Source organism: Zonotrichia leucophrys, chromosome 15, assembly GCF_028769735.1.
Source record: "Zonotrichia leucophrys gambelii isolate GWCS_2022_RI chromosome 15, RI_Zleu_2.0, whole genome shotgun sequence".
In the NCBI taxonomy this organism is placed as follows: Eukaryota; Metazoa; Chordata; class Aves; order Passeriformes; family Passerellidae; genus Zonotrichia; species Zonotrichia leucophrys.
In genome coordinates, this window is record NC_088185.1 from 10,471,688 (window position 1) to 10,494,322 (window position 22,635).

The 22,635-nt window shown below is 46.1% G+C and overlaps 2 protein-coding genes across 2 annotated transcripts; one reads left to right on the top strand and one right to left on the bottom strand.

Annotated features, from left to right (window-relative positions):
• Positions 1-216: 216 nt before the first annotated feature.
• RNF10 (ring finger protein 10) lies at positions 217-20,409 on the top strand. The gene is made up of 17 exons (XM_064726518.1): positions 217-741; positions 5,725-5,927; positions 8,361-8,560; positions 9,551-9,641; positions 10,664-10,848; positions 10,926-11,062; positions 12,388-12,548; positions 12,877-13,005; positions 13,161-13,419; positions 14,039-14,172; positions 14,702-14,819; positions 15,109-15,210; positions 15,697-15,831; positions 16,615-16,712; positions 16,933-16,993; positions 17,144-17,302; positions 18,180-20,409. Exons 1-17 carry the CDS (start codon positions 582-584, stop codon positions 18,254-18,256), a joined length of 2,409 nt encoding a protein of 802 aa, XP_064582588.1. The 5' UTR covers positions 217-581; the 3' UTR covers positions 18,257-20,409.
• Positions 20,410-20,729: 320 nt separating this feature from the next.
• On the bottom strand, positions 20,730-22,283 carry POP5 (POP5 homolog, ribonuclease P/MRP subunit). The gene is made up of 5 exons (XM_064726519.1): positions 22,211-22,283; positions 21,996-22,138; positions 21,774-21,923; positions 21,188-21,271; positions 20,730-21,007 (listed from the first exon to the last, which is right to left on the bottom strand). The coding sequence occupies exons 1-5, from the start codon at positions 22,228-22,230 to the stop codon at positions 20,904-20,906; spliced, it is 501 nt and encodes a 166-aa protein (XP_064582589.1). The 5' UTR covers positions 22,231-22,283; the 3' UTR covers positions 20,730-20,903.
• Between the last annotated feature and the right edge of the window lie 352 nt (positions 22,284-22,635).

The window sequence follows — 22,635 nt, forward strand, 5'->3', positions numbered from 1 at the left end:
GCTACAAACCGATGACAAGGATTTTATACCAGATGATTTTCCATTCTGCGGAGGCGGGGGCGATCCCGTCGGTGCCGGTGGGGAGCGAGGGGCGGGCCCCGGACTCCGTGCAGGCCCGGCCCCGGCTCCCGTCACGCCCCGCGCAGCCCAGGACTACAAATCCCGTCATGCCCGGGGGCCCGCCCGGACCGGCTGCATCCGGGTCCGGCCACTGCTGCGGGCGACTCGTCGCCATTACGGGGCAGCGGCGGCCGAGCCGGGGCCGGTGCGGCGCCGAGCAGCCGGTGGGTGCCGGGGTGGTGCCGACCCCTCGGGCGGCAGCAGCGCCGGGCCCCGCGGGGCTCCGTGAGCAGCTCTTTTCTCCCCCGCGCCCGGAGCCCCGCAGGCCCGGCCCGGCCTCCCGCGGCCTTCCCCGGTTCGAGCGGAGCATCGAGAAGATGTCGCCATGAAGGAGGCCGAGTCCGCGCTGCGCCGCCCCCGCCGGTCGCCCCCGCGGGCCATGAGCCTGGGCCCCCGCCGGCTCCGCCAGCGCCCGTCGTGCCCCCCCGCCCAGGGCCGCCGCTCGCCCGGGGCGCCCGTTGATGCTGCAGAGCCCGCCCGGCGCGACCCCCGCCGCCCCCGCCATGGACAAGAGCAGCCCCTGCGGCTCCGGTGCGCCCGGATCCTCGGCCGGCAGCAAAGGGCAGCAGCCGCGCTCCGCCTCGGCCGGGCCCGCCGCGGGGGAGTCTAAGCCCAAAGGCGGTGAGAGCGGGGAGGGGGCTCGGGGGTGAGCGGGGGCTGCGGGGACAGGGGCCCTGTGCCGGCCTCGGGCTTGTGCTGGAGCTGAACTTGGCCATGCCGGGTTGTTTGTGTCTCAGCTGCGTTTCATAGGCGGCGTTTCAGGTCACTGCCTGTTTTTGGTTTCTTTTTCCTTCCTCTTCCGGCTCTGCTCGCTGTTTGGCGAGCTGGGATTCCTACTCTCCTCTTCTTTTCAGGATTAATGCTTTATCTTCATTAATGGGGTAATCAGCTTGAACGCTAAAGCCCTGGTGCTATAGTAAGAACATGCATTCCCCAGTGCCTGTGAATAGAGCCCTTCACTTTATCTTGTACCTGTGCTGTTACCCCTCACCGAGGGGTCTGGTATCCGTACACAGCGTTCCCCTTGCCCCGGGGTTTCGGTGACCTCCTGCTCTGGGGGAGCTCAGGGTTTGCTGGCTGCTGTTTGCTCATCTGGCGTTCAACCCAAAGTGTCTCACCTGGGATTGCAAACAGCTGCTTCTGCTGACAGAGCAGTTTGTCAGAAGCCAGTGTGGTTCCTGTCATCATTACAAGGAATACCTAAGCCCACATAGCTCTCTAAACTTGTTTAGGAGAGTGAGTGTGTGAGCATTCCTGGCAACTTTTGTTTTTCCTCCTAAAACCTAGAAATGGGGCAGTAGCGATTAAAATTGGTGATTTTAGTCCTGGAAGTATATGAGAGAGTGTCAACAGGTTGCTACACCAGCGTTGCTGTACTAATTTCCTTCCTCCTCAGTGGTTTGTTTCAGCTGTGTTACTTGAGGCCTCTGAAAAGGCAGCAGTGCACTCCAGAAGGTTAACGAAATAAATATCTTGGAGGTGTTTGTTGGCTCCTTTTTGGACCTTCTAAGCATGGTCATGTCCTGGGTAACCAAGTATTACCTGCTCTTCACCTGTGTTAATTGGCCTTCCCCAGGATTGACAGAAGTGGGACATGGGAGCTGACTCACCCACAGCTCCCCAGGTTGTGGTGTAACTGTGCAATTAAAGTTAAATTTTAGCTTTGAATTCAAACACTTGGAAGCCTTTTTAAGAAGAACTTTTTCTGTCCCTGTCTTGCCAAGAGACACCTCCTCACTCCAGCCTCTTTTGTAGTGGTGTGTGATGCTCTGTGAAGGATTGCTCATATATATATATGTATATATATGAATATACAGGTATAGGATGTGTTCTGGAAATCAAATGGAAGGTAATCTATGCACCACAGACCTTCCTCAGGTGGTCACTGGGTTAAATCCAGTCAAGCACTTGCCATTTGATGCTTTCCACAGTTACCTGTGTAACTGTGCAGCTGAGGAAATGAACAAATGCATATTCCTGAACCCTTATGGTAGCTTCTGTTTCTCTTGTAGTGCAGCTGGAAATTGGCTAAATAGAGTATTGTATTCCTATGTATCTGTGGAAGTTTGGTTCCTCCTCTCTTTCAAATCTGGCCTCAGAGACTAAATTAAACTGAAAGTTTCTAACAGAAAATTTTCTTGATGCTGTATTAGTGTGCCAACAGGAATCACATGCAGTTAGAGTGGGATAAAGTAACTAAGGCAGAATAGTCTTATTGGGTTCTCTGCAGTCTGTGGAGCTGATGGACAGTGTTAGCTGTCACAAACCTTCCTGGGCCTTATCACACCCATGTGAGCCTGCTTGGCTGGGCTGTGGGAGCTCAGTCACCTCCTGCTCACTGGGATGTTTGCCTTGGCAGCAGCAGTGGCCTCTCTGTGTTTTCATGAAACCACACTGTGGCTTTAGTGTGATCCAGACCCCTTATGCAATGCTGCTGGCTTCAGCACAGCTCAGCAGAAAAGAGGGGGAAAAAGGTGGAAGGAAACAGCAATTCTCACCCCAGCAGCAAGGCAGCATTGCAGCTCCAGTGCCCAAGTGGTCACCTACAGCTGCTTCTAGTGCTGTGAGCTGCTTCTTCCCTCTCTGGATCTTTGGAGATACAGCAGGAGAAACCACAAATCTCAGGGCTTGCTCCAAAATGATAGAACAGTTTTATTGCTAGTGTTTTTAAATTATACTGACAGTATTTTTTAGAAGTCTCTTGGAGTGTGAATGGGTAGATAAATCCACATAATCTGTATATGTATATCTATATATACATACATACATATATATATATATAGAGAGAGAGAGAGAGGTTAGATGCCATGAAAACAGCAAAAGGACTAACTGAGGACCTGCGTGAAGAGTGAATACCTCACCAGCACACTCTGGCTGTTGCTAGCTCCTCATTTGCCAAATCCAAACTTACCCTGCTTAAAACTGGGATTTCACAAGAGAAGATGGCAGTGAGAATCTTCCACTTTTCTCTGCCCTGCCCTTTGTGGGAGTGCTGGGATGGATGATAGAAAGCAGAGAGCTCCCTGACATGTGGCATGCTGGAAGGGTTGGAAGGGACAGCATTGCTTAGATTCAGGGTAGGGAGAAGCTGTTCCAATTTACAGATGCATTTTCCAAGCTCCTGGCTGTCTGCTGACCAATTTCATTACTGTTCTCATGGACCAGGCTTCTGCTGAGGTCAGTTATTCTCGTGGTGGGGGCTGAAACTGCCCTCCTGTAAAATCAGGTGTGAAGCATTGTTAGACTGTTGTAGCGTCCTTTTAAAAAAGGCACAAGTGGAATTCTTTCCTATAAAATGTGAGAGTCACTGAAGTGACTCCCAGAGGCTCTAGGAGGTGCCTTAAAAGGAGCCATAGTATGAGAGGAATGTGTGTAAACCATCTGACTGACAAAGCTCGTGGTGAGTAACTCGATTAAAACTTTAAGTGGCTGGAGATTCTTCTGTCAGCTCCAGGGCTGAGCTGTTCCAAGTTCAGGGACTTGTAAACATCCACTTTAGACTGACTTTTTTGAGTTATTTCTTTTCCCTATTTGAAAATGGCAGAGCAGCTGCAAAGTGGTGCAGGCACAACAGGCATGTGCCCCTCTGAGCATTTGCTGAAATTACAGATAGCAGAGGGTGGCTGAGCTCTAAGCTGACAAGTTCTGCTCATGAGTAACTTAAGGAGTAGTCTAAACTGCTTCAAAACTACTTAATTTTTTACCAGAGACTCTGAGGTGTTGGTTATTCCTTCTTCCCTACAAACATTCTCAAAAAAGGTCGGTCTAATCATTCAGCCAGACCTGGTCACACCCTCAGTGCTTGGCAGCTCCTGGTATGTTTTTTCCTGATAACACTCAAGCCATGTCCTTTCAGCCTGATGTGCATGAAAGCACTGCCAGCTCTGCAGGCATGTGTTTGAGTTACACAGCTGTGCTTCTGACAGAGTTGGTTTAATTCTGAATTAAAGGATCAGCCTTTTGAATAGCAGAGTAAATTACCAATTCTGATGATGAGGTTTGTCTGCAATATGGGCCTGTCACATCGTGTGAAAGTAATGATAGTGTCCTGTTTTAGCTGTAACTGCAGCCAGAGGAGTCTGACAAGTGCAAGAAACAGCAGACCAGCACAGAACCTGCTCCAGCCACTTTTATTGCTCAATTTATTCGTTAGAAGTTGGATCCTCCGTGATACACAATAACACACAAACCATCCTGTTCTCAGCTCACCTTTTCTGGGGGATGCAGGTGGAAGAAAAAACTTAAAATAACAACAACAAAATATACTTTATGTGGATGATGCCATTCCAGCTGTTTTTAAATGCTTGGGTAGATGGGAAGTGGTGCTGGGAAAGGGAAAAACTGGGAGCACTGGCAATGAAGCTGCCCATATGAGAAATGTGATCTTGAATCTCAGTGTTGTGTTTGCCTGCCATGTAAGATTTATATTAAGGGGTGGGGAAGAAGACTGCAAAGTGGGAAAAGGGAAACTCATGGGCTTTTATAAAGTGCAACTGGATATTGTGTGAGGTGTTGCTGTTTGTGTAATGTTTACTGAGTATCCAGAGTGACTTTGTGGCTGGTGGTGTGGGTAGATGTCTTGTGGGCCTGAGGAGTTTTGTTTCTGAGCTTATCACCATCCCTCTGCTACAAATAAACCTTGGGGCAGGTGGTGGCAATGCTGGATTGAGCACCCAGCCCTCAGCCTGTTGTGTGCTTGGGCAGCTCTGATCTCGTGTTAAGACTACTGGAAATGCTTTCATAGCATTAACTCTGTACTAGCAGTTTGATTTAGCAGCTGTTGAGGCACAGAGCACCCCTCTGAAGAACTGGATTGATTTTTCTGCTCTTTATTCCTGCAGTTTTTTGCTTTGTGCTTCACCACTGTGTCCTGTGTTGGGGTCAGTGGTGTGCTAAGTACAGATTTTGGCAGACAGTTGTTGTTGCATAGGCTGGTGGACTTTGTACTTAGATCTTAGGTATGTGCCCTGCAAGGTCACAAAGCTTTTGGTTTGTGCTCCAAGATCAATTAGCATTTTTTGGCCTGATAACATAAAAATATTTTTAAAACAGAATAGATCTGCTGGGATCTTTTAAGCAAAAAGTGCAGGAGTGATTGAAAACAGGCAATGGAAGCCTTTAAGAACAACACAGGCAGTGGTGTATTTGTACTGTGTGATAAATTGTGGTGTATTTTATGTGTGATAAATATGACAAATGGTGTGTTCTAGATAAATTAAATGAAAGAAAAGAGCTAGTTGTTGTTGGTTCTTGTAATGGGGTATGAAGATGTGGTATGTGATGTTTACATATTTATAACCTAATGTACCAGGTAACACACTACTATTTGGTGGTGGCAGTTTCAAATCTGGAAAAAAGAAATACAACTTTTTTTATAAAATGTAGAGCACAGCAAATATATTCTTTTAAACTCTTTGACCAACTCTTTGGACAGTGATAGGAATGAAGTGGTTTGGGTTGCTGGGGGATTTAATGTCCTGATAAACACTACTCTTAAGATGGTGGCTGAGGTGAGCTCATCTCTGAGGTGAATTTAGCTGAGGTGCAGTACTTGGGGCCAGCTCTGAGGCTGCTGATCTGATTCTTCTTTTCTTTTCCTTTCAGATGGAAAGAATGCCAGTGGATCCAAACAGCGTTATAATCGAAAAAGAGAAACTTCATATTCCAAAAATGAGAACTTTTCCTTTCAGTCCCGTCGCTCCAATTCACAGAAAAGCAAAGCTTTTAACAAGATGCCCCCTCAAAGGGGAGGCAGCGGCGGAAGTGGGAAATCTTTTAGCTCTTCTAATGGTGGAAGACGAGATGAGGTGAGAAGTGTGATGCCATGGCTCCAAGGCCTCCTTTCTTGGGATGAGAGGATCACCCTGCCCTGCCTAGCTTGGTCTGCTCTGTTCAGTGCTGGGTTGGGAAGGGAGAGAGTGATAAGAGGTGCTGACATTGTTGAGATGCAGAGGGAGTGTGAGCAGAGCAGCTTGGCAACTGCAGAAGAGAGGTGTTCTTTGGTGTGCTCCAAGAGAAAATGCCATCTGAGAATGGGTGCCAAGACAGGCCATGTACACATGACATGGGTCCTTTGTGAAAATATATAGTGACACAGTTTCACTGCCCTGTCCCTGCTGACCACACTGTTTTTAGTACAGCCCAGGTGCCACTGGCTGCCTTGCCCACCTGGATACACCTGGTTCATGTTCAGCTGCTGTTTACCAACACCCCCAGGTCTTTTCCTGATGGTCTTTTCCAGGTGCTCTTTCCCAGGCCTGGAGCATTTCAAGGGGCTGTGGGTGTAGGACCTGGCACTTGGTGCTGTTGAACCTTGCACCATTGGCCTTGACCCATCAGTGCAGCCTGTCCAGATCCCTGTGCAGAGCCTTCCTGTCCTCCAGCAGATCTACATTCCCACCCAGCTTGGTGTCATCTGTGAACTTGCACAGAGTGCCCTCAGTCCCCTTGTCCAGATCATTGATAAAGACATTAAACAGGACTGGCCCAAATACTGAGCTCTGGGGAACCCCACTCGTGGGGGCCCAGCTGGATGTCACCCCTGTCCCTCTGCTCCCTGGGCCCAGCCATCCAGACAGGGTTTTTACTCAGATTGGTTTGCTTATCCAAGGCATGGGCAGCCAGGTTCTTCAGGAGAGTGCTCTGAGAAACTGTGCCAGAGGCTTTTCTAAGGTCCAGGCAGACAACATCCACAGCTTTTCCCTCATGGACTGTGTCACCTTGTCATAGGAGGAGGTCAGGTTAGTCAGGCAGAACCTGCCTTTCATAAACCCTCCTTGGCTGGGCCTGTCCCCTGGTTGTCCTGTACACTGTGTGTGATGGCTTGAAGGATAATCTCCTCCATAACCTTGCCCATCACAGAGGTCACACTGACAGGCCTGTAATTCCCCACATCCTCCTTCCACACCTTCCTGTAGGTGTGTGTCACATTTGGTGACTCCAGTCAGCTGGGACCTCCCAGTTTGCCAGGGCTGCTGGTAAATGCTGATCACTGCTGCCATCTCCTTCCCTCCCTCCCTGTGGGTGGGTCCCATCCAGCCCCATGGGCCTGGGGGTGTCTGGGTGGCACAGCAGGGTGCTCACTGTTTGTCTGGAGTGTGGGCTTCGTTCTGCTCCTTGTCCCAGTCTTCTGGCTCAGGGGGCTGGGGACCCTGGCCTTACTATTAAAGGCTGAGGGCAAGAAGGCATTAAGTACCTCAGCCTTTTCCTCACCCTTTGCCACTGTTTCTTTCTGCATACAATAAAGCATGGGGATTTTCTTTAGCTCTCTTTTTGTAGCTGATGTATTTATTTATGGAAGCATCTTTGTCTTTTACAGCAGTGGCCAGATTAGGTTCTAGTCAGGCTGTGGCCCTTCACTTCTTTCCCTGCACAACCTCATGACATCCTTGTAGTCCTTCCTCAGGTCATAAATTCCTTTTTTTTCCATTTAAAACTCTGTTGACCCAGGCTGGTCTTGCCTCATGTTTTTGGCACAAGAGGACAGCATGTTCATTTGCCTTTAAGATTGCTTGAAGTATGTCCAGTCTTTTGGACTCTCTTGCCCTTCAGCACTGCCTTCCAAGGGACTCTGCCAACCAATCTTCTAAACAGGCCAAAGTTTGCCCTCTGGAGATTGATTGTGCCCAACCAACTCAGGGGCACAAATTTACAGGTGATAGTGGTATTGCAAAAGTAATTGTATTGGCAAGGTAAAACCAGATGGAGGCTTTTATGCTGATGTGGATCTAAGTATTATAAAATGTTTGTGGGCTTTAACTGATACTCTGGTTTTTCAGTGTTGGTGGGTGAGCAGCACTTCTCACCCAGATCACTGGCTGAAAATTCACCTGCTGCCTCTGCTGAATTTTGATTTGTTGCTTCATTACATGAAAACTAACCAAAACAAGTACAGCCTGTGCAGACAGTAATCAGGCTTGTATTACTGTCTAATAAAAGAGTATTGTCAGGATTTGAACAACTTCTTCTTGACTGTGTTTTGCCAGCTTTTACATGTCTTTGTGGTTGTTTTAACTCTCCTCCTTTTGCTCAGCATGGGGTCAGAGCGCTGAGTTCTGACTTTCAGGTTCTCATGCATTTCTGACACTGCACTACTTGATTTACAGAACAGGGATGGGAGGAGGTGAGTGAGTAGATGATGCATGTTCTGTGTGCTGTCACTGATGGGCCTGGATGTCCACATGTGCTGGTGGCTTTGCTGCAAACCCCAGCAATTTGTAACCAATGCTGTTCTCTCTTAGGTAGCAGAGGCTCAACGGGCAGAGTTCAGCCCTGCCCAGTTCTCTGGTCCCAAGAAGATTAATCTGAACCACTTACTGAACTTCACCTTTGAACCCCGTGGCCAAGCAGGACATTTTGATGGGAATGGACATGGCAACTGGGGCAAAAGGAACAAGTGGGGACATAAACCATTCAACAAGGAGCTTTTCCTGCAGGCCAAGTGAGTGGGAGATCCACAGGGCTCTTAGACTTTTGCAGAGACATGGAGCTGTAAGGGGTGACGAGCCAGGGAATTGTGTTTGAGCTTGACTAATTGTCTTTTCCAGGATGAAATTACCTTTCTGTAGTGTTTTTTGTGGTAATGACTATATTTTAAAGGGGTGTTGTCTTCACCTATTTGCAAGGTATCTGTTGGAGGGAGTCCTTTAGATATGAACAAAAATCCTCTGCTCAAATTTTCCAGCACAGCTTTGGGACATGACACTCCTATTTGGGAATATCTATATAGTTCCTTATAGAAGATGGTTGTTTTTTTCCAGAAGTTGCTTTGTTGAGATAGAAGGGATAGCAGTTGCTAGATGAAAGTTAATCTGAATTAAGTCCCAAAGGCAATTACTTATATGGGTCTTAGTTCTTAAAATGCTGATTATTTTATGGGCCCCAAAGTATTTAGTATAACCCAAATGATGATCAATATAGTAACCTAGCAGCAGGATTCCTTTTTGACTGGAAATTTCCCCAGAATTTGAAGTGTGTTCAGAGCATCCTATCTCTGATAATATTAAAAAGTATTTTCAGCATTGATGCTTCTGATTTCTCCATATTTTTTATGGTTTATTGTAGTGAAGTCTATTTGCAGGAGCCCCAGTAGCTGTAGCTTTTGTGACAAGATTTTTCCCCTTGTGGATTCCCTGTTTTTTAATAGAACCCCATTGCAGCTGACTGTTTCCTACACGTTTCTGGAAAACCAGTCTGCCTGGCTCGTTCTGTACTTACTGTGTGATGTTGTGTCTAACTGAAATTAGACACACCTGTATCCTGAAAATCCGAGTGTGAACTGAACTCTTAGTTTTTTGTTGATAGAAGTTACTGGCTGCATCCAGCAGTTTGCTGCTGGACAAAGAAGAAGCTGAGAGAATCCTATAGGATAGTTCTCAAAAAGTTTTTAGAAACCACTGAGTGGATCATCTGTCTCTTTGCCTTTCCCCAGCTGCCAGTTTGTTGTCTCTGAAGAACAGGACTACACAGTCCACTTTGCTGATCCAGATACCTTGGTCAACTGGGACTTTGTGGAGCAAGTGGTCAGTTGTGATGGGCTAGATTTTTTTTTTCCTTCTTAAGAACCTCAACCTGTCTTTAACTACCTCTTTTCCTCTGTGATGTTACATAAAACTCATCTGTTTTTGAGTTGAGGCCTTTTCTGTCACTCCCACAATACTGGGAAAGATCTGTCATGGAATATATTATGAAATACTTTCATGACAGGAAAAGAGAAGTGCTAAAATCTATTAGGAAAATTAGCAGCTTCTTCTTGCTTTCGCAGATGGGAGCTTATCAAAAATAGTATCTGACATTCTGTAGACAGAGTCCTTGTGATCGAGATATTAACAGAAAACTTGGGCATGAGTCCACAGAAGAGGACTAGAGTGTAGAATTTTGAAGAATTATTCTGTGCATAGGTGGCCTATCTTGCCTAGCAACAAAATGGAAAATCTCTTGAGAATTGTGGTCAGAAGTTTTGGGTTGCCTCAAGCTGCAATTTATATCTGCCAAGACAGTCTGGTGCATGGTGTAGGTGGAGAGGAGGTAGGCTTACTGCTACCTGTCACTACAAGAGAGCTGAAAAATCTAGGTGCTTGCTTGGCAGTTATGTCTCTGCCACACAGGGAAGCTACCAAAGTGTCTGACTAGACCTAGCATGTTGATGGAAGTGGGTAAGTTCAGTCTCACAGTTACACAGGGCTGCACAAGTCTGCTCGTGGGAGAGGCCACCGAGCTCGCTTGTCTTCTCACTGTCTGAATTCACATGATGGGGATGCTGCTAACTCTTAGAGATGATGAATACCTGAGGGGAAACATGAGAAGACTGACTTTTTAATGTCATTAGAGTAGAAATAAGACATAAGAAGTAAGATGGGTTGCTTAGAAGGTTATTCCGTGTGCAGTCTGAAGGTGTTACTTCACAGTGCACTAATTTCTTGGTAAATAAACAGAGCCTAAAGAGCTGGAAGATAATGTTAGAGTAGATCTTACAGGTGGCTTATTCTGGATCCCAAGAACTGATTTCTGAGTCTTGTATTGCTCTTCTTGTGTGCCATTTCAGCGAATCTGTAGCCATGAAGTGCCCTCTTGCCCCATATGTCTGTACCCACCAACTGCTGCCAAGATCACCCGCTGTGGGCACATCTTCTGCTGGGCATGTATCCTTCACTATCTCTCCTTGAGTGAGAAGGCCTGGAGTAAGTGTCCTATCTGTTATGGCTCTGTCCATAAGAAGGATCTCAAGAGGTGAGATGGTATTTATTAAATCATGCATCTTTTTGCAATGTTATTTTTACACTGCTAACCTCCTTCGTACATTGCAGCGTTGTTGCTATGGAAACACGTCAGTATGCAATTGGTGACACCATTACAATGCAACTCATGAGGAGAGAGAAAGGTGTTCTGGTAGCACTGCCCAAATCCCAGTGGATGAATGTGGTTCAGCCTGTTTACATCAGAGGTGAGTGGATCTCAGTCCTGGTGGTTGGAATCCTGTTCCTGACTGTGACCAGGATTTGTGTTGGGACAATTGACCCTGGCTTAGCAGCAGAAAAGCTTAATGACCACATATTAACAGTAAACTTTCTACTCACACTGTTTTTCTGTCAAAGCTTTACCTTGTGTGCTGTGTCCTTTCAAGTGACTGAACTCAGACTCCTCCCTTCACAGTCACTGCTTATGGTTTGATGTGTCCTTTGTATCCTGCAGTCATTGGTGTGACTCTTACTGCTTTTATTGGCTCTTCAGTGTCCTTAACATTTTTCCTCCTGACTCATTATACAGCTTCACAAAAATAACTGTCTCTGTGTCTAAACTATTTCAAGGCTGTAATCTTCAACAAGGTTTTCATCATCTTCACTTATCAGCTGAAGTCAGTGAATGCTATGGGGAAATAATCAAAATTATTGCAAACCTTATTCCAAACATCTGTTGCCTGACATCTTCAGTTTTCTCCAGTCAAGAGTGTGACTAACTCATCATCATCTTATCTGTTAGTATCGCAAAAATTTTGTGACTAAAGAAATAATTTTACTGAACATTGCTGCTTTGTGGGCTGTCTTGGCTCACTTCATTTTGCAGTTACATTTAGGAAGGGCTGCATGCATTTAAACTCTCTGGAAGAAGTCTTCCAACATGTGAGGGATATCCAGCATGCAGGTTGTGGTCTTACATGTTTCTCAGTATTTGAAACTAGGGGACTTTAAAACAGAAGAACAAATATAGGATTTGAGAACACTCTAAAGCCAGGAAATTCGCCATTAACTTGGTGTCTGTAGATAATTCTTTAGCTTACTATTTCTGCTGTGCTTCTTGTACAAACCTCATAATGATGTTTTATATGGATTTTTAATACATATGGGCTTATGAACTAGTTTGAGCCAAGCCAAGGTGGCTTTGCAGAAATTTCCAGCAGCAGTATCTTTGAGAGAAGAGGAAGCAGCTGCAGACTGCATTGTTTCAGGAAGCTTTGACACCCTCAAGGCTTCTCAAAGGTGATGCTCCTACAGTGTGGAAGTTGAGGCTTCATTTCTACTGATGTGTAGCAACTCGGTGGTGAAGTGGCAGATGAACTGCTGTGTGGGGGAGGTGTCAGAGCAGCTGTGTGACACCAGCTTGTGATAACAATGGTAATTTGTGGAGTCTGTATCAAAGTCTTGCTGAGTGTTGTCTGCCCTGAGGGATTAACTCCCAAAAGCGAGCAGTAGCAAAACTTTAGAGGAAGCAGCACTCCAAACTGGTGGCTCTCCATGCAGATATTAATGATTTGGTGCTCCTTCTGTGCAGATGACCAACACAGTCAGTATTCAAAGCTGCTTCTGGCATCCAGGGAGCAGGTCTTGCAGCTGGTGATCCTGGAGGAGAAAGCAGCTCTACTGAAACAGTATGAGGAAGAAAAACACACCCCAGAAGCCTGTTTCATTGAGGCAGCTATCCAGGAGCTGAAGGTAACAACCTCTTGGGAGCCTTCTGGTAGCTTTATTTTTAAGAGTGTGCTGAGCACCCTTGTTCTGCTGTATGGATGGTGGTGGTGATTATTCTGGTCTCTAGCACATTGCTGGTGTTTGCTGCTGGAGTAACATTTTACACCTTGGAGGAGACTGTAGCCTTTAGGCCCCAGGTATCTGATGTGGTGTTCAGGATAACACAGCAGAATGGTTTTTATGGGATGGTATTCCAGTAAAGGAATGCCAGGGCAAGGCTAAAAATAACTATAGGGGTGGTCTCCTGGCTTAAAGGGCAAATTGAAACCTGATCCCTTTGGATGATTTCCAGGAGCGAGAAACAGCCCTGTCTGCTGACCAGGACAGAAACAATGGCGTGGCTGGAATCAGTGCAGCTGTGGAAGAATTGGTCCTAGAAAGCTCCAAAGCTGTGGAGCCTGCTGTTTCCCAAGAGAAAAAGGTGGGTGACAAATCTGCTCTGGCAGATCCTGTTAACACTTAATTCTGCCACCTCACGCTGCAGTGTGTGGGGAGCTCATGCCAAAGATTTTTGCAGAGATGATAATCTTTGGAGTAGGTGGTGTGGTACTAACTCTATCCTCTCTGCTGTGGTAGTGTGATGTGGAATATCTCTCTGCATTCGATGAGGAGCTTGTGGAGCCTTCCTCTGACCTGGCAAGTTCCTTTTCACCTCCTGTGGAAGTAGAAGAGGCAGTGCTGGATGAGGAGGAAGCACCTGAAGTGGACACTGTAGGAGAGCCTGTTATGAACACTGTAGAGGAGCCAAATCCAGCTGAAACAAGCTGCCAAGAATCTAAAGATACAGTTAGCAGTGGACATCTTGGCAACTCTCCTTTTTACTATTTTTATCAAGGTCAGTGCAATGAAATCCTGAAATCATAGGGGCAGAGATGCCTCCTTTGGGACCCTCCTTGAGAAATGTCAGTTCATTAGATGCAGCTAACCCCTGTGAAATAAAAGTCCTACAGGAACTCGGAAAGGAGCTTTAATTTTTTAGTGGAGGATGTTCTGAGGTGGGGAAAAGGGTACTGAAAATGAACAGGCAAGGAAGGAGTGATGATGATGAGTATTGTATTTGTGGGGTGCCCTTGTGGCAGGAAGGAATGATGAATGTGACTCCATGTTCTCAGAAGGCTAATTTATTAAATAATGCTATACTAAAGAATACAGAAACGATACTTAGAGAAGGCTAAAAGATAATAGTGAAAGCTCATGACCCTCTCTCCAGAGTCCTTACACAGCTTGGCACTGGTTGGCCAAAGAATCAAAACAATTCACAGCAGAAACCACTGAAACAATCTCCAAACACATCCCAAAGGAGCAAAACACAGGAGAAGCAAATCAGATAATTATAACTATATATAATAATATAGCCTCATTTTTCTCTGAGGCTTCTCAGCTTCCCAGGAGAAAAATCCTGGGCAAAGGGATTTTTCAGAAAATGTGAATGTGACAGATGTGTTGCCTTTCAGCGGAGGATGGGCAGTGCATGTACCTTCACCCTGTGAACGTTCGCTGCCTTGTGCGTGAGTATGGCAGCTTGGAGAAGAGTCCAGAGAAGATAACTGCAGCTGTGGTGGAGATAACTGGCTACTCCATGACAGAGGTAGTTATTTTATCTTTTTGTTAATTAAGGGCCTTGTTTTAGCCGGTTGGTCATTTTAGAGGAGACTTAATTCACTTCAGTAGTAAGAAATTATAAGTATGAATGAGTAGGGATGCTGATCTGTTAAGGGCATCTGTGGAAGGTGCTGGGCCTTATGTTGCTTTTTATAAGTAGGCTGCAGTATAGATTTTTTTTTGGTAGAAGGTCCACTATAAAAATAGTGTTGCAAGTCTGGTATTGCAGAATTTTGTTCCAGTGATGTGAGTGAGAAGGGAGGAAGAACATGAAAATCAGTAAGCAAGCTGATGTAACTGCATCTAAGTCTGATTATGATGTAGCTGGTGGAGATCTTGGAACATTTGTTTCTGACTCAGGGCATCTATCATGTGTTTGTAGTTTTTAAAGTAACCATTGTGTCACTGGTGCTATTTTTTTCCGTTTGATTTGATGACTATTGTGCATTCTATTTCTGTTCATCACCATGGCTGCCTCTAGTCCTTGTGGTGATAAATCACTCTCTCTTTATCAGGATATAAGACAGCGCCATCGCTACCTCTGTCACTTGCCCCTCACCTGTGAGTTCAGCATTTGTGAACTGGCTCTGAAGCCCCCTGTCATCTCTAAGGAGACTTTAGAGTTGTTCTCAGGTTTGTAGTTGTTCTTATCCTTTTAATGATAGAAAAAACAACATACATTAGAGCTTTACTCCTCTTGCACCACCTCTCTGGTGACTGCTGGACAGAACAGCCCCAGCTCACTGTTTCATAGACAGCCGTTACAAAAAAAATAAAAAATCCCAAATGCTTGGAAGAGCACATGTTGAATGTAAGCATGTTTTGTTGCTAATGTGCTATAAGGCTGTTCTCAGAGCTGGAGGAACCCTTGCCAGAGTATTGTGTGGGTTTTTTGATATCCAGCATTGTGCATTGCTCCTAGATGACCTTGAGAAGAGGAAACGTCTGCGGCAGAAGAAAGCTCGCGATGAACGGCGGCGCGAGCGCAGGATTGAGATGGAAGAGAACAAGAAACAGGGCAAATGTAAGTGCTGATGGCACACAACTGGTGGATTTCCAGTCATAGTTGGTTGCTGAGCTGATTTCTTGAGCTATGGGATGAACTCTGAGGCCTGTAGTTTGTAGTGTGTACTTAGAACAAGATTACAAAGTATTAGGAACAATGTCTGTGTAATGAAAAGCATAAGCTGTTTTAGTCAGGATGTTAAGTGATGTTATGCAATTGCTGCATTCTTGTGCATTTTGGGAGCGATGGAGGGCATTCAAGGGCACAGTTATCTCCATGGTGTACATAGCTCTCTGTTTTTATAGTAATCACGATGTAAAGTAAAAAGTGAAGAAAGCAAAAAAAGGCCCAGAAACTGCTTCCATCCAGCAGCAGGACTTGTACTGGTCTCCAAATAGAGGGTGGAAAGAAATGAGTTGGCACCTCCTAGACTCCTGAAATGACTTGCATATTGGCAGTCCTCCCCCACATTGTGTAGTGCTTTAATTTAAAATCTCTTTCTAGATCCAGAGGTCCATATTGCTCTGGAGAATCTGCAGCAGTTCCCTGCTTTTACCTCTTGCCCTGGAGAAACTACCAGCGTTGATCATCAGGGCTTCTGTCAGACTCCTCTTGGCAGAAGCCCTGTGTCTCAGACAGGTGAGCATCTGGAAAAACACATCGCATCTAGCTCTCGATCCTTCTTTTGGGATCTGTTGCTCAGGTCATCATGCTAAATTTTCTCAATATTGATCAAAGACAGCTTCTTTTCAGAGCAGGTCAGCTGCTCCATCCCTGAAAGTGTTCAAGGTGAAGTTGGATGGGGTTGGAGCAATCTGGTGTAGTGAAAGGTGTGCCTGCCCATGGCAGGGGGTGGATTGAGATGGTCTTAATGTCTTTTCCAGCCCAAGCCATTCTATGATTCTGATTCTTTCCTAAACTGCCTGTGAGTTAATACACAAAAAGCAGACATGGTTAAGAAACATTCTCTTCCTTTGTCTGCTTTTTGCTGCCTCTACCTTGACAATATGAGATCTGCACTGTAGTTACCCCATTTTTTACATGAGGCAGAAGAAAGGGAACAATTGCTCCAAAAAGGGACGAAAATTGTGTTTGCCAGGAAAACACTACTGGCATTTTTTCTTTTTGTCATCTCCATCTTCTCAACACATTATTCTAAAATAAACTCAACAAACCCTCCCCCTGCCCAGCTTTCAAAAAACCCCAAAAGAAAACCACAAGCAAACTTAAATTTTCCTTAAATAAAAAGATTGAGGAAATTTGAGAGATCCCACTGCGTGACTGATGGATAGAACCAATGAGATCAAAATGAGTAATTACATAGGATATAAAAACTTTATTTCTGTTACATCCTGATAAGCAGCATAATGACTGCCTTGGCTAGGTGTACCTGGCTTTAATTCTCAGTTCCTTTCTCTGCAGAGTCTATTCCAACTCCACTGTCACCTGCTGCCAGCCAGGTCAGCCCATTGCTCTGTGGAAGCTTGGAAGAAGAATCTCCCTTCCCTTCCTTTGCCCAGGTAAACCATGCAGCAGAGTGAATCTTGTCAGAACTACCTCTTAGTTGGGGGTTAGGCTGAGACTACAATTGCTTCCTCTACAAAAACAATGTGGGATAAATCTTAGGGGAGATATCAGAAGGTCTGAGTGCTTGAAGGGGTTTCTAGATTTTCTTGCCACTTAGGGGGTCTGCAGGATTGGAATGTGGAGTTTAATCATATCCTACATCTGTATTGATAGATGCTGAGAGTTGGAAAGGCAAAACCAGAGACGTGGCCTAAACCTGCTCCAAAGACAAGAGGTAAGAAAATTTGGTATTAGTACTTCAGGTTCTTTACCATGCACCTAAATCTGAGAAATCTTGTAACTTCAAAAGAAGGATCTGGAGTGTGGAGGGGCATTTGTGTGGTGGAAGTTTTATACAGCCTTTTGCACTCCTTCCCTCTTTCAGATGAGAACACTCTGGCACTGCCTGTGCCTGGAGAGAGTGATGGAGAAAGTGACAGCTCTGACCGGATACCTGTGCCCAGCTTCCAGAATTCCTTCAGCCAAGCTATTGAGGCAGCCCTCCTGAAACTGGACAAACCGTCCACAGCTGATCATTTATCAGGTAAAAGGCAGGGGGAAGGGCAGGAAAGCTTTCTGAAGTGAAAAAATTGAGTATTTCCCCTTCTTCCTCTGGGAGAAGTGAAAGCAGCAATTTTGGGGACCAAAAATTGGCCAGAGAGCAGTTCTGAAAATTGTTAGGTTGTGGTTTCTGAACAGCTTGACCAGGGCTTCTTGTCAGCTTCAAGCTCTTAGTGGGAGCTGAGATCTCCAACTAGCAAAGAATCCTGTTAGGACAAAGATGGCTTTTTACAATCATGTTGGCCATGTCTCTAGTGGAACCTAAATTAAGCTTTATCTTAAGGAGGTTCAGCTTATAAATTTCTAAACTGAAATACCTGAGCTGCTGAGCTACCACTTCAGTTTGACCAAAATGTCCAGGTAACTGCTAGCTGAAATTTCAAATTAGGGAATGTGAAACAAATTGAGATGAACTTAAACCTAGTGCTGGCTGGTAAAACTTGCTTTTAATGCTCAGTTCTGGTGTTTTAGCTTTGGCTTCTGTTTGGAGACTGCACTGGATGGAGACAGTTGGATGGGAGGGCCTGGGAGTTTCAGTGGAGTGTCTGCTCCACTTGTGGTTTTTTTGGACACATACCAAGTGATACTTGTTGGAAAGGCAAATGCTGCACACTGCAGTCCCAGGATCAACTGTTGCAACAGCAACTTTACAATCATTAAGGCATGTTTATAATTGTGTTCAGATGTGATGGCGTCTCCCTTAGTTCATCTGCAGTAATTTTTTTGCTAAATTACCTGGTGTTCAGTAAATTGATAGTAAGTGTTGTGGATCTGTAGAAGCCAGGGAAGACCATTTATAATATCTGTGTGATGTTCCTGTTCCATGAGAAGAATGACAGTACTGTTTTAATTCTTCACAGAGGAAAAGGGAGGCAAGAAAAGAAAGAAACAGAAGCAGAAGCTATTGTTCAGCACCTCTGTTGTTCACACAAAGTGATTCTGCTATTAAGAGAAGTTTCCTCTCCTGGTTTTCTTTTAATTTTGCTTTGTTTTGCTGCTATAGTTTAAGTATTTAAATTTGAACAGCCTAAACTTGTTTTTCCAGGACTTCTAGGGGCTTCAGGAGGAAACCATGATAGTATATGTTGAATAACATGTTTTGATTCCAACTGCTTAACGAATTTGTACTGAAACAGAGTTTTGGAAGTAACAACCCAGAGACAAATCTGCCAAGGCTTCTAGTTGCTGAGTCAGTCCTTTGGGCCTGATAAGCAGTGTGAAAGTCCTTACAGGTGTGTGGCACTGCCAAAGTACTGCAATATTACCCAAGAGAAAAGGCAGAGAACCTTTATTTTCCTGTAATTATTCATGGGCAGAAGTCCAGCTGACTGACAGTAGTGCTGTTGCAGTAAAGCTGTCAAACTGCTCTCTTGAGAAACTGGTTTTGGCTGCACTGGATACAGGCAAAACAGCTTATTGGCTTTAGAGTGTTAGCTGCTATATCTGTTCTTTTTCTAAAGAGCAAGAATTCCTCCTGTTCTCCTGGCTTGGAAAGATAAAAAGCTGAGGTGAGTGTAAAGCAGATCTTGGCTACTTGGTTTTAAAGTGGCTTGATGAATTTGTATTTCAAAATGGCACTAGTGGTAGAAGGAACCTCCTGACTTCTCTCAGTTGTTCAGGTCTGTTTTAATGTGGGTGAGTGAGGCTGCTACTTCTTGTTTGTTTTTTGCCAACCATGGGCTACTCATTTTTAACCTGGTCATCTAGAATGAACACTCCCCTCAAGGGCTCCTGGTAACCCTCTGAATGATGGTTTGGCACTGGCTGCTCTTGAGTTGGAAGAACAACTGATAGCTGAAGTCTGTAGATAACTTTTAGAGCCCAGCAAGAAACTGGGGTTCTCTTGTACTGGGCTAAGGGCCTGGATGTGCTTGGTTCTGGGATTTAAGTTGATCTGTGCTATGAACATGTCTCCTCTGGACCCCCCCCTGCTCTTTCTTTGGGTGGTCCCATTCTGCACTGCTTGTGGTTTGATTTGAGCTACTGAGTTAAGTGGTGTGGATTTTGTTGAATAAAATGAATTTTAGGTGTCAAGTACCAGTCAAGGCCAACAGTTGCAATAAATCAAACGCACACACGCTCACAGTGCTGCAGCTGAACTGTCACAGCAGCCTGGAGCCCTGGAACATTGCACAGGGTCACATTTTACCTTCCTGCTGGCAGAATTAATTGCAGGGTGCTGGTGAAAAGTGCCACTGAACTTAGGGAGACTGACAGTGTCTTTTGCTGTCTTCAGCCTCAGTGGCACAGGCTTCAGTGTGCTCTGTCCCTCTGACACTGATCTGAGCAGGAAATGTGTGTCTGAGGCACCTGGAGTCAGGTATTCCAGCACCACTGGCACTCAGTGGCTGTGTCCCTGTTCAAAAAGCTGCTGTCAGTGCATGGGTGCTTGATTTCAGAGCAGCAGGCTCCACACGTGTGCCTCGTGGGAAGCTGGTACCAAAGAGTCCATCACATGTGGCTGTCAGCCAGAAAGAACAGGAGAGGGGGAGGTAAGGAATACTTGCAACTGCTGCAGGAGGATAGAGGAAACACCTGCAAGACCTTCTTTGAAAGCAGCTTGGCTTCACGCTTGGTCACAACTAACCCCACTCAATGAAAGACAGTACAGCTTGTCAGGGGACTGCAAAGAAACTCACACAGGATACCTGACAGTGTAACACATCTTCTGTCAACACTTTAAATGCATATGGGAAAACAGTTGATGAGGGCAGAGAAAGCAACTAAGAGATTCAAATATGCAGCGAACTGTGGTTACAGCAAGTCATCTTAAGCTAAGGAACAGGAGTAACAAAACTTAAGTGTCTAACCAGTATCTGTTGTGTTCTGTTATCTCTGCACATTTATAGTCAACTTTTCTTTGCATTGGGAAGAGAGAATAGCTGGAGCTGGTGTAACTCACCTCCACATGTCACAGGCACTAGGCTAAGGGAAGTGATGTGGGCAAGGCAGGCTGTCCCTGCTGCAGGGCTGTCCCCACAGGGACAGCATCTTCAATTGTATCTTGTTTTCCTATGGATTCGAGATAATACCAGCAATGCTACTTTCCTGTAACTGATTGGTGTAAACTTAATAAATATCTAAGCAGTACTTGTACCTATGAGTTTTGTAATGGGGGGATGGAGTTGAGCCTTGCACTCTGCCATACATTCCATGAACTCACTGCTCCTGTGTACACAACTGGTGCTTTTCTCACTCAAAACAGTGACAGCCCTGTGGCTAACAGTGCACTTAAAGTAAAAAGCAGATGTTAATGCTTTTTGTATGCTGAAGGAGAATAACTACATTCCTTGTCTGTGCCAACTGCCTAAAGCTCCCTTCTACCTCAGTATGAAGAACACATTGAGCTGCTGCACTCCTGAGGAGTGCAAGTGGTTTTGACTCCTGGAGTGAAACAGGCAAATAACCTACTTAAGTGAAATAATGTTTTATTTTTTTTAAATTTAAAAACATTTGGAAGGGGGAATGAACTCTAAATATGAACAAATGCTTTTCCAGTCCCCTGCACTGCTTAACACTGAAGATAATCAGTCACATCTTGAGTAAACAAGCACAGAATAGAAGTGAACAGTAATAACTGACATTCAGTCTGTCTCTGTGCCATCATCATCCTCCTCATCTCCACTTTCAGACTGCTCTTCTGTAAGGGAACAGCTCAACAAGGACTTCTGTATGCATTGTCTTTCCTCTGCAATAAAGAAAGCAACAGAGGGTTAAATACTTGATCTCTTCACATACACTGGACTGTGCTCCACTTCTAAAGACAGAAACATTTCTCAGGCCAAGAATTCAGAAGTAGCCCAGCATATCCTACAAAAACCCCAGGAACTGAGGCTACATTTTTAGGAAAGTGGCTGAAGAAACTCACCTTCATTTGTACAGTTTTGCAACAACCTCAGCAGCTGTGTTCTGTTATACTGAATCAGGAATTTCTGACATGTTCTTATGGTACCTGTGGAAGTCACAAGAACAGCATCTAACACTCTACACAACCAAATGTTTCAGAGCTGCGTGTGTATTTCACGAAGAGCATTGTATCAAGTGATAAATGCCCCAGGAAACAAGCTTGTTATTGTAAATGCTACAAAGGGGCTGCAGACTTCTGCACTGCTGAGGTTAAATGGTGGAACAATAATTTCAAACATGCAGTGCCTGTTAGTTCCCCTGGGGGTTAATTTTCAAAATACAGAAGATACTGTACTTTGAAAATATATTTTAAATTATGTAACGTTGTATTTGCTGCTCTGGTTTTGAGATAAATATAATGAAGCTTCAAGCAAAGTTAACGAGGCTTTCAAAAAAAAAGAACTGCTGGTGCCTGTTTCTTATTTGGATCTGCTGAAAGCAGATGTTATTAACACAGAGGAATGTCTGTCGCACCCAGAGCAGCACCACAGCATCGTGGCCGGTGTGATTAAAGCCCCGTCCTCCCCCCGAGCCCGGGCGCTGCTGACCTCCGACGTGCAGGGTGTTGAGGGAGCAGGGGTAGCGCTGCCCGCGGCTCTCCAGGTGCCGCACGAAGGGCAGCGCGGAGCACAGCAGCCGGTACGAGTCCTTGCGGCAGCGCAGCAGCACCGTCCCGGTGTAGGCGTTCAGGTACTTCACTGCGGGACACACACGCACGGTGAGCGGAGCCGGCGAGACCCCGCGCCCCGGGGCCGCCCTCTCCCCCGCACCTGTGAAGGAGATGGAGCAGCACGCCAGGCCGTAATCCCCGTGCACCCGTGTGATGGCGTCTCTGACGGCGAGGCCCAGCACGCGGTCCTCGATGCACTGCCGGCACCGCGGGTCCTCCGAGATCACCTCGCAGAGCACGTACCTGCGGGACAGCGCGGCGTGAGCGGCGCGGCACCGGCCCGGACACGGCAGCGGCGCCTCCCGCCCTCCTCACCTGTTCTTGAAGCGCACCATGGCGGCGGCGGCGGCGCGCGGCGCGGACGGACGGCAGGCCCGGCCAATGGGGAGGCGCCTCCGCGCACTGTAGCCAATGGGCGGTGTGCAGGGGCGGGGACAAGGGGAGGAGAGCGCGGCCCCGCCTCCCTCCATGGCCGCGCGTGCGCGGTGCTGCCGCGAGCTGCCCGCGGGTCACGGAGCCAGAACCGCTGAGGGTGGAAATGACCTGAGGTCATCGTGACCAGTCACCACCGTGTTAGCCAGACCACGTCCGGTCTTTCCTTAAACGCCTCTATTACTCTGGATAGCCCATTCCTATGTCTGATCACACTTTCTGTGAAGAAGTTCCTCCTCACGACAACCTTAAATTCCCTTGGCGCAGCTTAACACAGTGTCCTCTTGTCCGGTCCCTTGTTGCCTGGG

Bases quoted from the DNA above. Each gene is read 5' to 3' on its own strand.
- RNF10 (XM_064726518.1), top strand. From the start codon at position 582: ATGCTGCAGAGCCCGCCCGGCGCGACCCCCGCCGCCCCCGCCATGGAC. The intron at 742-5,724 runs GTGAGAGCGGGG...TTTTCCTTTCAG, and splicing joins GGAGTCTAAGCCCAAAGGCG to ATGGAAAGAATGCCAGTGGA. The intron at 16,713-16,932 runs GTAAACCATGCA...CTGTATTGATAG, and splicing joins CCTTCCCTTCCTTTGCCCAG to ATGCTGAGAGTTGGAAAGGC.
- POP5 (XM_064726519.1), bottom strand. From the start codon at position 22,230: ATGGTGCGCTTCAAGAACAG. The intron at 22,139-22,210 runs GTGAGGAGGGCG...GCTGTCCCGCAG, and splicing joins ATGGTGCGCTTCAAGAACAG to GTACGTGCTCTGCGAGGTGA. The intron at 21,924-21,995 runs GTGCGGGGGAGA...TGTGTCCCGCAG, and splicing joins CTGCTCCATCTCCTTCACAG to TGAAGTACCTGAACGCCTAC.